This window comes from Pseudorasbora parva, chromosome 19 (genome assembly GCF_024679245.1).
Source record: "Pseudorasbora parva isolate DD20220531a chromosome 19, ASM2467924v1, whole genome shotgun sequence".
NCBI classification, from domain to species: domain Eukaryota; kingdom Metazoa; phylum Chordata; class Actinopteri; order Cypriniformes; family Gobionidae; genus Pseudorasbora; species Pseudorasbora parva.
Window position 1 is genome coordinate 16,339,641 of NC_090190.1, and position 18,581 is coordinate 16,358,221.

The window sequence follows — 18,581 nt, forward strand, 5'->3', positions numbered from 1 at the left end:
CGCTTCCGGGTTCTACGGCAGAATGCCGGCTCACTATTGCTTACGTGAATCTCGAAGGAGAGTGACACGGAAGAGAATGTTTGAATAAAGTTGTTATTTTTGTATTATTTTATACACACAAAAAGAAATCTTGTCGCTTCATAACATTAAGGTTGAACCAATGTAGTCACACGGACTATTTTAACGATGTCTTTACTACCTTTCTGGGCCTTGAAAGTGGCCGTTGTGTTGCTGTCTATGGAGGGGTCAGAAACCAGAAAAAAATGTCATCAAAAATATATTTTGTGTTCTGAAGGTGAACAAAAGTCTTATGGGTTTGGGACGACATGAGGGTGAGAAATTAGTGACAGAATTTTCTTTTTTTTTTGGTGAACTAACCCTTTGAAGTGTGAAAACAGCACACAGGTATAATGGTAATTATTAAAACAATAAAAAAATAAAGTAGTAAAAAAAGAAAATTAGGAAGTGGGGAGGTCTGTCTTCTCTAATTGGTCAGAATGAATAGGTCTAAATAATAAACCTCTGATTTTGACTCTTCATTGTGTATTTTCAGTTTAACCCTTGTGAAAAAGTACACTTAAGCATAGTTTTAAAAATAGTTATTTTTACAGAAAATAAAATGTATTTAAGTGCAAACGAAATGCAATGTTTTTAGACAACTGCATTGAAATGTATTATAGTTTAAATGTATGTTAACTGCAATCAGCAAAACTTTAGAGAGTTTATTCGACCCATTTAAATAAGACTTACTGTGTGTGCATACCTATAGAATGCTATTCCAGACAATATTCATATGAAATTGCAAATTGTATTTGCAATTGCATTTTCAATCTGTGCATGCATACATTGTGACATAACGGAAACACAAATGCATGATTTGCAGTTGCATTTGGATTTTCCTTTCTGTGTATGTAACGTGTCTGCCAAATTATAAATGGAAAGCAAAGTCCATTTGCAATAGCATTTAAAATGAATTACAATTTTTGAAACTGCCATATTTGAAAAGCAATAGAAAATCACCCATTTCACTTCCTCCGTGTCCTGCCACAACCCTCACAAAAATCAAATGGAATCGCAATCCCTTTGCACTTGCATTTCCGATGCCTATCACAGTCAACTGTCAATCAGTCTTGAGGGCAGGGTTTATTGATATAATCGGAAAGTATGCCATGCCATCAAGTGGTGAAAAAGCCCTGTTTTCATCGTATTCATTTAAATAAAATGGGTAGAAATATCCAATAATGCCACAAAGTCAAGGAGGTGCAATTTTTATCAGTCTGCTTTGAAACAAAACTATGTTTAAAGGGAATCCGATTGCAACTATGTGACATTTTGAGAAATAACTAATTGCTGGCTTTACTAAGTTAGTGACATAAAATATTTGAAAAATATTCAGTGTAGCTTTAGACACAGGTATGTAGTGATTTGTGATATATAGTTTATATGGGTACAAAATAATGCAAACTTTTTAAATAGTTATTTTTAGACTGTTCAATCTTCAATGCTTACTTTCATATTTCAATCATAATAATTTGCACATTAGGTATTAAATCTTTAAATAATAAACCATAAAAGACAAAAACATCATGAGATTCAAAGCGACCCATGGGCCCAGTGGCCCATCCACCCATCTCTACCTTGTAGTAGCCAGTCTTGGCATAGATCTGGAAGTTTCCTTCCATAGTCAGCAGTGATCCGTAGTTAGAGCCTCTCTGTGTGTGGAAAGGGGAGTAAGAAATGAGTATGTTTCAAACTATTAGAAACTATTAGAAATGTCAGTATGTTCCCCCTCACCATTGAGATGGTGAGTTTGCTGCAGGCTCTGCGCAGCATCTTCTCCATGTTACTCATCTGGATGTCCTCCCAGTGCACACGCCACAGCTGAGCAGTCAACTCATTCTCCAGCTTCAGCTTTCTGATATCCGCGAGTGACAGACAGAGAAAGAGGCAGAGAGAGAGAAAGAAAGAAGAGTATAAATAAGCAGAGGAGAGGGACGATGAGAAATGCAATGGGGGAACATCAGATGAAAAAGACACAAGATCACAAGAATAACAGACCCACATTAAAGATAGTGTGTCATAATGTCAGCACTGGAATATTGAAATAATAGAAAAAATATCCTTCAGAGGCAAAGAACTTTGACATTTTATTATTAGCAGTATCAGCATTTTTGTGGGATTAATATATATTGACTGAAGCATGCAAACATAGAATTAATACAGAGCACAACAAATACAATCTTATTGTCTGTATAGTTGGGTTATTTTACAGTTGCTGCAAAGTTTTCACATTATTATTATTATTTTTTTAATTCATAAAACGACATGGTAAACTTTACTTATCTAATACACTAATTTTCATTATCATCCCACACAAGGCCACAATTTCATTTTCCATGGACAGACTGTTGCTTTTCTTAGTGTTACATGTTAATCACTTATAAAAAATATGGTAACACTTTAGTTAAGGGTGCAATTCTCACTATTAACAAATTGCAAATTAGCATGCAAATTAATTGTAACTATTTATTAGTACTTATAAAGCACATATTAATGCCTTGTTCTGCATGACCCTATTCTACATCCCTTAATCCAATACCCAAACTGAACAACTATCTTACTAACTATTAATAATTAGGTAATTAGAAGTTTACTGAGGCAAAAGTCATAGTTAATAGTTATTCAAAAAAGAGAGTCGGACCCTAACTAAAGTGTGACCAAAATAATTTTGTAGTTTACATTCAAATAAAAATGACCCCATGATTTACTCACTCTCAAGCCAACACAAAAAAAAGTCCAACTAGACCTTTTATTAAAACATATGTTATTTTTGATAAAGAAAGTGTCTTCACAGCAGTTTGACTTTTTGTAATTTGAAAGGTAGAAACAGCATCCGCTATACAATTGTAGAGTGACCCACTGGAGAATTTGGTATTCATCGAAATGTGGCTGTAAAAAGAGGTAGATGGAATTACAGAAACATTATATCTGACAGTCTAAAGCGGGGGTTTCCAATCTTGGAATGTGAGTGAGAGCTATTTGAAGGGATAAAATAATCGACTTGAGCCTAATTGATATACCTGAAGAACCATCTGTGTCTTCATAATTACAATAACACATATTTGGTATTTGGTAGGTATTTTCACTGTTAGTTCCTATCATATGTAGGGCTGTAATTGTAAATATGTTGATTTACGTGGAACGCATCGACGCGCCACACTGTTTACATTTATCCATAATCCTCTGTCATGCAGATGCTAATGGCTAGTATGGCAAGCTATGTAATACGGTTGTGTTCATAAAGTGTTTTGAAAATTTAAATTCTGTCATCAATTACTCACCCTCATGTCGTTCCAAACCTGTAAGACTTAACTTCATCTTCAGAACACAAATTAAGATATTTTTGATGAAATCGGAGCGCTCTCTGACCCAGGCCCTTTCAAAGGCCCAGAAAGGTAGTAAAGATATTGTTAAAATAGTCCATGTGACTAAAGTGGTTGAACCTTAATTCTATGAAGCGACGAGAATGAGTGTAGGAAACTGGAAAGTAATTGTTGAATAAAGTCGTTATTTTTGTTTGTTTTTTGCACACAAAAAGTATTCACGCCGCTTCATAAAATCAAGGTTGAACCGTTGTAATCACATGTACTATTTTAATGTGATTTCATCAAAAATATCTCAGCTTAGTTACAGCCCTAATCATATGTCCTATTAATTATTCGGAAATCTCTTGATATCCTGACTTAATGAATATCGTTGTTCGGCACTGTGGAATTCTTAATAATTTTGTAAATGTTAAACCATCAGATAAAAGGGAAAAAACTGTGTAAAACTGCTGTTTAAGCAGGGAGAAAGCTGAATGTCCATCTGTCATAATACACCATAATGTTTAAAGAATTAGTATGAATTGATATGACTGGGGCATATGCAGGTCATCATCTCTCTATCTTACACACAAAGAACTGCATTACTCTATATTCAAGAACTGAAGCCAACAGTTTGAAAGAAAACTCTTATCCTACCACAGCTATACATATAAATATGTATAACATGTGTAACATTCATTCAATGTTTTAAATGTTAAATGAAATGTTAAAATAGCTATTTTTTATTTTCCATGCAAGCATTATAAAAGATAATTAGGCTAATTACCCATAAATTAAGGTTATAGAATGTGCAGTAACACTTTTACAGTATTTTACAGTGTCCTTGTTTCACGATACATGTATTTACCATAGTAATAACAGTAAATTATGCATAATTACTTGCAACTAATACTAGTCCTACTCTAACCCTATAGTAAGTAAATGTAGTTGATTGATATTACTCAGTACTTAAATATGTAACTACACTGTAACAATAACACCTTAAAATAAAGTGTAACTGAATGTGCTAACAGCTGAACATCACCGATCTGCATATTTAGAGAAGAGCCTAAACTTTTACTTTTTATTAAAGCAAAACCTGCAATCCTCAGCATGACTTTAACAGAAATCATATGCATTTCATTGTCATTGGATACATGGTCACATATCGAATAAAGTGATGAAGTCATGGAGACGTAGACTGAGTTGCTATATCTGTCTCTGTCGTGGTCTGGCAGTAAGTTCCCTAATTAAACATCAGGATTCAGGAACAGATAGAGGAGAAAGACAGAAAGAAAGAAAGACAGACAGAGAGATATAATATCAGACCCAGATAGCCCAAAGCTCAGTATTTGCACAGCTGACATGTAGCGTTACACCACGTCTACACTGCAGGACAATGACGAGACAAAACAAGAACGCTCATGCTATAATCAACAAAGCTTTATTAAAGGTGGGGTAAGTGCTTTCTGGTAACCGTTGTTGATATTTAAAATCACCAAAACAAACACGCCCCTACCCCAAAAGGGTCTCCGCCCTATTTTGATAGCTCCGCCCCACACATACGTAACCCAGGCAACAACTGTATCAGAATCTGCGTTACTAATCCAGGTCAAATATTCAATGAAAAAGTCACTCCTTCCATCACAAAAACACAAACCGCTCTCATAAACAACTCGATAGAACAGGTGCACGACAGTCCAAATAACGACATATTACAATTATGACCAGATTAGAGTTATAGCAATCACAAAAACACAAACTGTTCTCATGAACAACCCGATAGTACAAGCACAATAGTGCAGCTAACAACATATTACAATAATGACCAGATTAGAGTTATGGCAATCACAAAAACACAAACTGTTCTCATTAACAACTCTATAGAACACAAGCACGACAGTCCAGCTAACGATATAGTACAATTATGACCGGATAAGGGTTATATAATAGATCATGAAAAGAGGAAACAAACATATATTAGGAGTATAGTATCTTACTTGTCGGACACATTTTGTGAGCTAATGCTTGAAGCACACAGGGAGTAGATTTAGATGCTCCATACGGTGTGTAAATAAACGGGTCTTTATCATCGCTGAAGTGAGCAACAATATGATCGCAAATGGACAAGCAAGCGAACATGAAACACGAGCATAGTGAAGCAAAAGAAGCATATATTAGGCTAGTTCTCGGCTAATGTCCGTCATGTGTGACTCGTGTGTTTTGAATAATGACGTGCACAGAGCGAGAGCGAGCGCTCTTCTCACCATCAATAGTAGACACGCCCTTTACCTGCTGATTGGCTACAAGTTTGTGATTCCACTCTGCCCGAGTCCTTTTTCTAAAACGGTTTTGAAATAACACTTACCCCACCTTTACAGCGTTCTACATTTGTCATGTCGCTCGCTCTCAGTATAGACACTGTGTTTATCTGCACGGCTTACAACTGACCTGTATATGAAGACTGTGACCGTTACGATGATGATAAAAATGAAGCACACCACTATGGAGATCATCTGGCGCATGGTGACCGTCTCTGAGGAACAAAACCAAGAACACAATATCCATGATTTTCATTATTTCACAGATGCTGATGATCACACTGATGATCACATTAGTATTTTTTATCTCAATATCACTAATACGAGAGCCTGGGCGAATATACGCCACTGTTTTTTTTAAAGAGATTAAAGGGTTAGTTCACCCAAAAATGTCCATGTTCAGAAAGGGAATAAAAACATCATCAAAGTAGTCCATATGGGACATCAGTTAGTTAGCATTGAAAATACATTTTGGTCCAAAAATAACAAAAACTACAACTTTATTCAGCATTGTCTTCTCTTACACTTTGTTTACAAACCTCAAATAAAGATTCAAACGGTTATGAATCAGCAGATTGATTCATGATTCGGATCGCCAATGTCACATGATTTCAGCAGTTCGGCAGTTTGACAAGCGATCCAAATCATGAATCAGCTTATTGATTCATGATTTGGATCGCTTGTCAAACTGACCGTTTGAATCTTTATTTGAGGTTTAGAAACAAACGCGTAAGAGAAGATAATGCTGAATAAAGTCATAGTTTTTGTTATTTTTGGACCAAAATGTACTTTCGATGCTTCAAGAGATTCTAACTAACTAACTGATGGACTACTATGATTATGTTTTTATTCCCTTTCTGGACATGGACAGTATAGTGTGCCTACACTTAGATACGCTGTCAGACTAAATATAAAATATCTTAAACTGTGTTCCGATGATGACAGAAGTCTTACGGGTGTAGAACAACATTAGGGTGAGTCATTAATGACATCAATTTCATTTTTGGGTGAACTAAGCCTTTAAGGGCCAGATTTACTAAAAGAGAGCACAAATTCACAAAAGTGCAGATGGGTAAATTTATGTAAGTGATCGACTGACGATGTGCAAATTAAAAAACACATATGCAGCCCGATCATTTCCATAATGACCAATGCAATCAACCAAGAGCAGCGCAAATTAGCGTCTGGTTTAAGACTTTAAGGATTTTTGGGAGGTAAATAATGGGTTTATAATGACAATTTGACTAGTGCAAACCTGTGCTGATTAATATAAATACTCTCCTCCCATAAATTTTGCATCTTAAAGGAAACTCCTACAAATGCATTTGCAATAAGGTCAGCCGCAAAAAAAAAAAAAAAAAAAAAAAAAAAAAACGTTTCACTGCGTGTATTTAGTATATCCTGACAATAGGTTATTTTAACGCCAAAAGAGGGTTTGTGCTGTAATCTGGCCCTAATAGTTTTATTAATCAAAACTGTATTTATAAATTAAATTAAAAAAGATCACACATAGCAGTAAAGACATTTAGAATGATTTCTAAAAAATAATAATTTCAAATATATGTTCTTTTGGACTTATAAAAAATTATCTGATCGTTACCAGAGCATATTACAGTCAGCCTGGTGTACCCTTTCGCAAAAATACACACGTAAACACAAGCATATTCATTTTAAAAATTAATGAGACCACCGGCTTACAGCAATTGAAGCTCTCGCAATAATGATGAACTGCTGTGTGGTAGTTTTGGATCGGTTATTAACCTAAACTTAATTAAAAAAAGATTATAGAGCAGCATTAAAAACAACATGAGACATTCCTTGATTTAATGATCACGTTAATCATTAACCCCAAGTGTTTCATCCCACTTATAAAAATATATATATATATTTTTGGCATCCATTAACTGGTCACTACAGTCTTCACTTCTACTATAAAACATTACACTAAATTATAATGAGAAACATTACTAGGAAGCACTTTATATATATAGTTAATAGTTGATTCTGTGGTCTTTTCATACAGATCTGCTATTGTATGAGTCATATAGGGCTGCACTTACTTGCCAGGCAGGCAGGGTTGTCATATTTGAAGCCACACAAAGGGATATCTGGAGGAGGACTGCCCTTCAGCCAGTGCACCTTCATCCCTGGCTCTGGATTCATCTGCTTCTGACTGCCATTATACACGGACACAATCTAAGACATACAGAAATCATTTCAGCAGTGGTGAGGTGGGCTTAGCCAGTAATGTATTTTAAATGTGAAAAGGTGTACGTGATCAGATGAAACCTCTATACCTGATAAACTCCTGTATTTGTGTCGTTCATGTCCCAAAGAGCAAAGTCAATCTCCCGATCGCCATTCTCATCTAACTGAACGAGTCCAGTAACCCCTTTGAAGATGAGAAAATAAATAGATGCTATAGAAAATAGAAAAAAGCTGCACAATGCATTTCGAGCCTTATTTCATTGTAAGCTTCCCATATAAACCAAAAATGAATTTAGTCATATGGGCAGTAAAATGTTTCCTTGTGAGAAAGAAGTATACTTGTGAAAAGAGTACTTGGAAAAATAATACACTTTAAAAGAATATACTTAAAGGTGCACTATGTAGGATTTTTGCAGTAAAATATCCCAAACCACTAGGCCAGTGTAATATATTTTGTTTATTTGAATTCTTACAATATCCCAAATGTTTCCAACTATTTGTAAATTGTAAAAAAATTGCTATTTTAACCAAGGAGCCGGGACGTCTGAGGGAGTCACCTGTCAATTTCATCATATTTGCGTTTCCCTCGGTTTCCGAAACACTTTTCTCTTAGCAGTGTGCAACAAGTGTCACAGGAGTAAAGTCATAAAATAATTTTAAATACACTTAAATGTATCTAATATGATAAACAGAGCTGTTGTCTGGCTATCACCAGACCAAACTAAATTTAAATTGAACATTGGTCTGGGGAGTCTGCTCTATATTTTCTACTGCACAAGGGGCATAATCAACTGGCATTATTTAAATAACTACGCTATTTAAATAACTCTACGCAATTGGATAGTCCTTCAACCAATCAGACCACAAGAGGTGTGATCAATGTGTGGTTGACCTTTATTTTAAATGATTTCCAGCTCAAGTGGGTCGGTGGGGAAGACAGTGGTGTTCATTTAATTTCACCGCGGGATCGTTTGTAAACAAATCTCACAATGCTTTTCTTCTATATTTGATCTAACAGGAGAAATGGTGCAACACACTTATGTGAGTAAAACATGTTTTTTATATGTAATAGTATTGCATTGTTATAGATCCTTTTGCTTATGTGTAACAAACACACCTCAACACGCTGGACTCAGACATGTGGGCCAGGGCTCGCAAAGCCCAACGTCCCAGCTAGGGCTGTGTGTTTTCCAAATGGAAGCCCGTCGGCAGGCCAATGAATCTTGTAATATTCCTTTCTTGTTCTGCTATTCTCACTCTCTTGACTTGACATTTGAAGGGCACGCTCGCGCATGTGTATGTGTGCGGTTCGCGCTTATATCGAATGATCGTGCGGGCAATGTAATACAAAAATAATAGTCCAATCAATCGTGGGTGGATGAGAAATCAATCATTGTTTTTGTTTGATAATGACGTACTTGAATCATTCTTGATTCATTTGGTTGCTGCTTTCAAAACAACCCCTCCCTCATGTGGACTGAACTGACAGGGTCATAAATATGACAGCAGAGCTTAAGCTCATTAAATATGCAAATCTTCTCCAGGCCTAGCCGTGGCCGTTTACTTCCAAGTCTCCAGTTGCGGCATGCCCATCAAAACCCAGCATTCAGGAGAGAGCCTCAAAACCAGTAATAGCCTATTACTTAGTAGTTATGATGTTTTTGAATGTAAAAACCACACAAGCGTCATTAGTTGACCTCAGACAACAGTATATATATAAAAAAAGCCAGTTCATGACACACTTAAATGCAATTAGCAGAACTGAGAAATCATTTCTGTTAAACTAATACTTCAATGCCATTTCTGTTAAAACTTGTATGTAGGCCATTTAAATATGTTTGTAATTTAAATGTAATAACAATACAGTTCAAATTATAATCAAGTACTTTGGATGTGCATATGTTAAAGCACAACAAAAGATTCTTAAAACGTATTTATTTAAAATGTATTTTAAAGTCAAACTTTTAAATTGACATTATTACAAAGGGCACTTTTTAAAAGTGTACTGAAACATATTCATGAACAGGTACTCTGGAGGCCTTTTATTTCCTTAATATTATGTTATCGGCAAGTGAATTATTATTATAATTTTTTTTTTTTTTTACAAGACTTTACTTTTAATCGTACATTTAATTCAACTAAGCACACTTCTTTTTCACAAGGGTTGTATTCAGCATTTGGTCTAATTTGCACTGGCGCATCATTAATCATTAATCATTCATCGCAGTTTAAATATCATTGATGGATGAACACAAGGCTGAAGCAGTCAGCAACAGATGCACAGCACCTGTAGGGGAAAAAAACCTTGGCCAAACCACACAGGAGGAAAGAGGCTAAAAGATAATCACACCTCATTTATCCAGTAGATTTTCCCATCATTGATGCAGTAAGCACTGAGCAAGCACACTATGTTTCTTGCCAGAAATGTGACTCATTCCCGGTACTCAGCATTAATGCCCACAAACCTGACTGTGCTTTTCTAATGCCTGGCATTTTGCCAAGCTCACCTGAGTTCTAACCCATGCAGAGACATTCAATAAGCTGTGATTTAACAAGCTATGGCTAGTTTATCTTGGCTTAGTGAAAAAAAAAAAACCCTAATGGCTTATATAACTTTTATGGTATTTCCATTTAGAACCTTTACACAGAGAAAAAATGCGTCAAAACTGTACCTTTAGGGGTACAACAGTTTGTCACTGGGGCAGTAGCTTTCAAAGGACATTTTTGTACCTTTTTACCACTTTAAAGGTTCATTGTAGTACCTTAAGGTATGTATTTGTATGCTAGGGTACTACACCTTTTAGAAGTAAAAAAAAGATCCAAAGATGCCCTTTGAATGGTACTGCCCCAGTGACAAGCTGTTGTACACCTAAAGCTAAAAGGTACAATTTTGACACTTTTTTCAGTGTGAAGGTGTGTGCGTGTGAGCACGTTTGTGTGAAATATGAAGAGACAAATGTGTATAATGACATGGGTATGACATAGGTATTACAAGTAGAGGGTGTAATATGAGGACATTGGCCATGTCCCCATTTTTCAAAATGCTTATAAATCATACAGGATGAGTTTTTTTTTTGAGAAAGTAAAAAAGCAGAATGTTTCCTGTGATGGGTAGGTTTAGGGGCAGGGGCAGTGTAGGGGGATAGAAAATACAGTTTGTACAGTATAAAAACTACTACGCCTATGTCCCGTTTGTGATAAACTGGCCAATGAGAGGAGAAGAACAACTGAAAAAGAAGTAAAATTTAGCACTTTATAAAAAAGGACTTATTATGCAAATAATATACTTAAAAGGATATGTGTAAAATGATGTCATGTTTCAGTTACAAAATTATAATTCATTTATAATTTAAATTTAAATTAAATATAATAGCTGCACTTTAAAGTGCTTATTTCCTCAACTTAAGTAGGACATCTAAGTACATCTTTATAGGTAATTTCAGTTCTTCCATTGACAGAACTTCTATTCAGTACATCCACTGACTTTGACATGTGATTAGTAAGTGTACTGTTAAATGTACAAACAAGCATTTATGGTAAACCAAATATACTTTTTTTTTGTCAAGAAAAAAAAGTATTAAAAAAACGGGGGCAAAATATAACAGCATTTTTGGAACAACCTGACCATGAGAAAGCGATGACTTAATATTTCATTTCATTTTTGGATGAATAATCATAGGGTCATGTAAAAAATAACAGAATTTGTGGAGGAACTTGGCTGATTCACAACAGTCTGATTCTAGTTATAGAGAGTCTTTAGAGAGTTTCTATTCCTGAAGTCTTTTACTCCATGTGGCGTTCCCCAAGTAGACCTTATAATTTTCTAATCAAAACGAGTTTAAATTGACTCAATCTCACGGCAATTCGTACGTATTTTACGAGGTTGCTAATTCGTACGAATTTGTATTTTTTTTGTACATATTTGACGAGTTGCCAAATTCGTATGAATTCGTACTAATGACCTACCTCAAACCCCGCCCCTATACCTACCCATCACTGGGGTTTAGACAAAATTCGTATGAATTAGCCACGTAAATATGTACAAACTGGTTGTGAGATAGCATTGGTTTGAATACATAATGTATTTTTTGTCAAGCAGGTCGAAGAATGACTTATTGCTTTGGCTTGTTGATACTGATCAATAGAGCTCACCATAGGAAGCAAGACAGAGACAGACTGCAATGGAGCAAGACGTACTAATGAGTAGAAATAATAATGAAGCGACTCGGAAAACAAAATAAAGACTGATTTGGGAAAGAGCATGATGAAAAGTCGTAAAGCCAGTGTTCTATCTAAGGAGACTATGTAGAAAATACATGTTGTGAATACACATCTCTCTCGGCAGTAATTGTGATTTGGGCTCCCATGGTCCCAGCGGAGAGCCAGGTTCAGTCAGCAGCATAGAGTTTCATCCCTGACACGGCAACACACTGTTTCCATTTGAGCCACACTAATAGGGCGCCAATATAGTGTGTGTGTGTATGCGTATGCGTGTATGTGTGTTAAGTGAGGTTACGTGCATGTGTGCATGTTCAGGGGTGTTTGTCTCTTCTATCAAGGACATAGTTCCCCCTCCCTCCTCAATATCTGAGCTGAAGCACACCTGTTTTTTCAGCGTCAAATTGAATAAATTAGAAAAGTGGTTACTGGAGCCTGCCACAGTGTGTACTCGTTGAAACAGCCCTTTAGTCAGACTGATCTCAGAGGAAAACATCTTTTTATGAAGTTAAATCTATGTAATTAGACATCAGTGCTAGCGTTAGTTTGACAGCCTCCCTCGTGCGCGAAGCGGCAGCAGAAAGAAATCAACACTGCCGTGATTGGCATGTCTTTTTTCCTGTAATTTCTACTCTAATTAGCTTGGTATAAACAGCAGTGAAGCCAAAGGGAAATAATATGCAGGTTTTGTTGTTCCGAAACAAGAAAAAATCGTCCTATTCCCAAAAGACATCTTCACTGGACGCTCATAGTTCAGTTCTGTCATAGAGTACCTGTAGCTTGTTTGGTAAAACATGGAACTATAGAAGGTCATGGGTTCGATTCTCAAGGAAAACATATGCTGATAAAACGTACATTGAATAAAACATCTGACGAATGTGATTGTGGTAAAAATGTCAATCAATGCCAAACTAAATTACACGCACTGTAATATTCCTTTCTCGAAAAAAGAAAAATCTAATCGAAAAATTTCTAGAGACTCATCACATCTAAATTGTTCAGTTGGCCAAATTGAATTTCTGAATTGATGCAATTTAATTCACAGAAATTAAATTTGGTCAACTAAATTTTTTAGATGTGATCAGTCACTAGAAAATGTTCCATTGGAGACCAGCATTTTTTTTTACAGTGCAGAAATGTCTATGTAACAAATTTTGTAGAATCTTTAACAAAAAAAGTAGAATGTGTGCCCATGCAAGCAAAAATACTATTTAGACATTATTAAAAGTAAAATAATAATAAAAATGTCAAAACCCAACAAAATTACTAAAACTTGAAATATAAAAATAAAAACTAATTCAAAATATTACAAAAAAATCAATAATAGTATCTCAATGTATTATTAAATATTGTTGGTTTAACTTAAAAAAAAAACGTAAGTAACCTGGTTGCCTCAAAATGTTGAGTTTATTGAAATTAAAAATTTGAGTTGATACAATGAAGAATGAAGGATAGTGGTTTAATAAATAGAAACTAAAAATATAATTGTATCTGAATCAATAAATCATGAAAACAGCGCAATTTGGCATGTTTCACTGCGTTATCACAAATAAAACACACAATTACCCAATATGCTTACAAAATCTTTTAATAATATTTTAATAAAGGTTGTCAATTCTCAAAAATGTTGATTGTATTGTTGAAATGCTCTTTGTATTTTTGTTGTATTGTATTTTTCTTCAATGAACTCAAAATTTTAAGGCAGCCAGGTAAATTATTTTTTACAGTTGTACCGAGCAAATTCAGACATATATCAAAATGCTGATAGCCTTTGGAATTCACCTCATAAAACCCAACAATAAAAGGAATCTAAAGGATTAATTTTGACATCAAAATGCAAACAGCTAATATGCACAAGCTGAAAAAAACATGTTAAAGGGATAGTTCACTTTGAAATTTAATTTTGATATGTTTTAGCTTACCTCATGGGCATCCGAGATGTAGGAGTATTTGTTTCCCCAGTAGTTTCAATTTTGATCATTTTAGGTCAAACCGTTCTTGTCTGTGCCTCACATAATGCAGGTCTATGGTCACCACCTCAAAGAGCATACACAGAGAAGTCCAAATTAAACAATCCCCCATCGTAGGTACACACTGATGGCCTAAGACACGAAACGAGCGGTTTGTGTGAGAAAACGAACAGTATTTATATCATTTTTACCTCTTGTACACCACTACGTCCGACTGATCCGAGGGCGCGAGTGCGTGTTTCCTGTGGTGTACAAGAGGTAAAAACGATGTAAATACTGTTCGTTTTCTCACACAAACCGCTCGTTTCGCGTCTTAGGCCATCAGTGTGTACCTACGATGGGGGATTGTTTAATTTGGACTTCTCTGTGTATGCTCTTTGAGGTGGTGACCATAGACCTGCATTATGTGAGGCACAGACAAGAACGGTTTGACCTAAAATGATCAAAATTGAAACTACTGGGGAAACAAATACTCCTACATCTCGGATGCCCATGAGATAAGCTAAAACATATCAAAATTTAATTTCAAAGTGAACTATCCCTTTAATGGTATTGATCTTCAAGTTGTTTATGACTATCCTAATAAAAGATACGTTTGACCCATTTTATATTAGGTGGCCATAACTATATGTACACTGTAAAATTTCTTTGGTGTTTTTTGTTGATTTAACTTAAAAAAGTAAGTAACCTGGTTGCCTTAAAATTTTGAGTTTATTGAAATTAAAACTTTGAGTTGATACAATGAAGGAAATTAGTTTAATAAATAGAAACTCAAAATATTTTTGTATCTGAACCACATAAAAAATGTGATAAATCATGAAAAAAGCACAATTTGGCATGTTTCACTGCGTCATCATAAATAACAAACACATAATTTCCCAATATGCTTACAAAATCTTCTTAATAATCTTTTAATAAAGGTTATCGAATCTCAAAAAATGTTCATTGTATTAACTCAAAATTTTAATTTCAATGAACTCAAAATTTTAAGGCAACCAGGTAACTTTTTTTCTAAATCATTTTTTACAGTGTATTAACGTTTAAATTAATAACTTGATACAATGCACTTATTGTGTACATACATGTTTTTAAGTTTTAATAACATCTGTGATTCATTTCTGTAGTTACATTTATAATAACACTGTTGACACATCCCTTACACCTAACACTACTCTGAAACTTACCCATACCACCACACCTGCCCAAGTACACAGTAGTTAAGACCACCTAATGTAAAGTGGGACCAACAATTTTTGTCATTTGAGGGACAATATACATTTTAATCTTTATCTGACATAAGATCATGCATTTAAATGCACTCACACATAAAGAGTGTGCGCCGACAGATTTCTTACTGCAAACCATTTGTAACTACACACACCAAGTGTTTCCTTTTATGAAATGTTCTTTAATATGTCCCATCTGTAATCAAAAGCACACATGACATGTGCATGAGTTTGAACATGTGGGATCATGTAGTGAAAATGTGCACGGAAATCCTGCTAAAAGAGGACACAAGAACTTCCTCTTGCCACCAGAGGGATTGCGGACAACTGTTGAATCATGGGAAGAGGCTTTCAGATGGTTTGCATGGGTGTGGGAATGGACCAAGTGGGGTCTTCTCAACTCACATCAGCAGCACGAGGATTTCTAAATCTATATTCTTCCCACCCTGACCAAATTTGTCCCATTAGACCCGTTCACATAATCCACATGATGTGTAATTCATCTCCAAACAAAAGTGTCCTCAGCATGAAGGTAACAATCATTACTTGTAATTCATACATGTCCAGTAACAACAGGCTGTGCTTCCAATGGGGACAAGGTTGAAATTGTTTAAACTTTAGCATGAAACACTTGACCTGGAAGCAACTTGATGCTTTGCTGCATGTAGTTTATAAAGGCCCTATGGAATCTCCCCCAAATTCATAATTGAATTCATAAAACGCCATAGAGCCCCACGTTTAACACACTATAAGGGTATAAAAAGGTCTTTACAGATGGATCAATTTCAAGCTAGAGAGAAATTTACATTCCATATGTTTCTTACCAAAGCAACTTATACGAATATTGGCACTTAAATGGGTATCTAATTCAAAGCAAGCCCTCAGACAAGTCAGATTTTAAGCAGAGATACCGTAAGAAATAGAATGAGACCGAAATAATTAAGCCTTTGGTTCTCAATTATTTAAGAGCAACTGATTTTGAGTGCTCAGTCAATAACAGGTGGATTTGATTGCACGTTATACGAAATTCACAGCATGACAGCTCTTCACACTGTCGATGGCATTTGCCGGCTTGCGGACAAACTATCAATAATGCTTCTTTCGGGAGTCAAATATAGTTGTTTTATAGAGAGTGGCTCTGATCTTAGCGGCTTCTGCTACTCAGATTGAATTATAGATAAAAACAGTGCCCTTTTCATGTGTACCTGTTATCAACAATGCTTTTGAGAAAGGTCTGACCGCATATGTCATGAAAGGTTCTATGCAAGATAACAGTAGGCCAAAGATGAGAAGCATCAAAGGCATTTTTAACTGAATTTCAGAATAACATGTTCAGATCACCCAAAAATCCGTAGAGTAATATATTTTTTTTTGTAAGATTCACTCAAACGACTAAACTGCATGTGTAATAGTATAAATGGTAACACTTTTTCACAACTGTTTGTATTGATGATTTCTGTGTTGTCCCCCCCCCCTATTATTTTATGACAGGTATTATTGTTCATTAGTTACATTTACAAGTAAACAACTTAAAATGTACAATGAGCACATCTTCAAAATTTCTTAACATTTGCTTTAGTAAAATTGCATCCTATGTTTTCATTTAAAGCCATCAATGATGCATTTATATACATTAGTAACTGTATTATTACTCACATTAAATATTTATAAAACACAACATGGTTATGAATAATAATATATTCACTTATTTAAAGGGAATTGAATTAACCATAATTGTTAATTCAGAATAATTGTAACCATAATATTATAAGATTATATAGATTAAAGGAAGTTGGATCTATATTCATGAAAGCAACTGACTAATTAATGCATATAAATCAGTGTATAATGTATTATGAGCATGCGCATGACTAATAATTAATTATAAAACTTAATTTAACATTTAACTTAAATATAAATTAACTATATAAATGTGTCATTTAGTTTCTCGCTCATTTTTTTATCAATATCAATCCTACTTAATGCAGTTTGGTTACACTGAACAGTCATTGAACTGAAGTAAAAGGATATCATTGATCAATGTGAAAAAAGAAATAGGGTGGTTTGAGGGCTCTGCTTTGCTCTCTCTCTCTCTCTCTCTCTCTCTCTCTCTCTCTCTCTATCTCTCTCTCTGTCTCTGTCTCTGTCTCGTCTTTTCAGAGGAGAATGGATTTCCTTTTTAAGCTGCCTGACAGAAGAATGGGTCTTTTGAGTGGCCCAGAGGTTCTCAAGGCAGGTCTGGTGCTTAGGTCGATAAGGATAGCATAGCCACTGAATGGGCTGCATTTACTGCTGAATGCAGATGATTAGCTTAAGACTTGAACGCAACCTGGATCAAACTCAACCGAGAGGGAATACAAGGAGGAGGTTGAAAGTGTTTTGGTGAGGATGGACAGCTGGTACAGTACATCACCATAACATTACATAAAACTTCCTCCCTAGTCCAAATAAGAGCATTTCTTTTCAAAACACATTTTCATAACTACCCACATTTATATACAGATGTATTCAGCCACAGTGATGTAATCAGAGTAGGACGGGTACTATTATTCCAAATGCCAGAAGAACTAATGATTAAAATAAAATATGGGAAACTTTTTTGTGCAAATTCTGTACTGTTCCAAAGTACACTGGAACCGACAGCAAGTAGTTTTTTTATTTTCTTAAACTATTTAGGAAGACACATCATATTCCAGGTCAATCATATTCATTGAGTCTGAAGCATCTGCCTATATTTAAATCCAAACAGCAACTTCTTTGTCTAGGCAGTGTATATGGAGAATTTATATTTTTTATACTTTATATTCATAAATGCATACATGGACACACACACACACACACACACACACACACACACACACACACACACACACACACACACACACACACACACACACACACACACACACACACACACACACACACACACACACACACACACACACACACACACAATGTACAGCAATGTTGCTTTTGTTTAAGGTTACTTTGACTCTAACAAAAGCAAGCAAGCACACACACACACACACACACACACACACACACACACACACACACACACACACACACACACACACACACACACACACACACACACACACACACACACACACACACACACACACACACACACACACACACACACACACACACACACACACACACACACACACACACAAAAGTCAGTGGAAAAATACAGCTGGCCCTACAGTATTAGAGGGGTCTGTTCCTGTGTGAAAAATCTCACGGGAAGCAAGGGTCCATCTGGGGAAG

General features: G+C 35.4%; 1 protein-coding gene across 1 annotated transcript in view; it reads right to left on the bottom strand.

Moving 5' to 3' along the window:
- Positions 1-18,581, bottom strand: part of npr1a (natriuretic peptide receptor 1a) — a 131,787-nt gene that overhangs the window by 15,634 nt on the left and 97,572 nt on the right. Inside the window, exons 6-10 of the mRNA XM_067426731.1 lie at positions 7,984-8,078; positions 7,747-7,882; positions 5,817-5,901; positions 1,795-1,915; positions 1,638-1,712 (exon numbers count right to left, since the gene is read on the bottom strand). Of these exons, the coding sequence (XP_067282832.1) occupies positions 1,638-1,712; positions 1,795-1,915; positions 5,817-5,901; positions 7,747-7,882; positions 7,984-8,078 (512 nt within the window). The remainder of the gene's footprint in view (positions 1-1,637; positions 1,713-1,794; positions 1,916-5,816; positions 5,902-7,746; positions 7,883-7,983; positions 8,079-18,581) is intronic.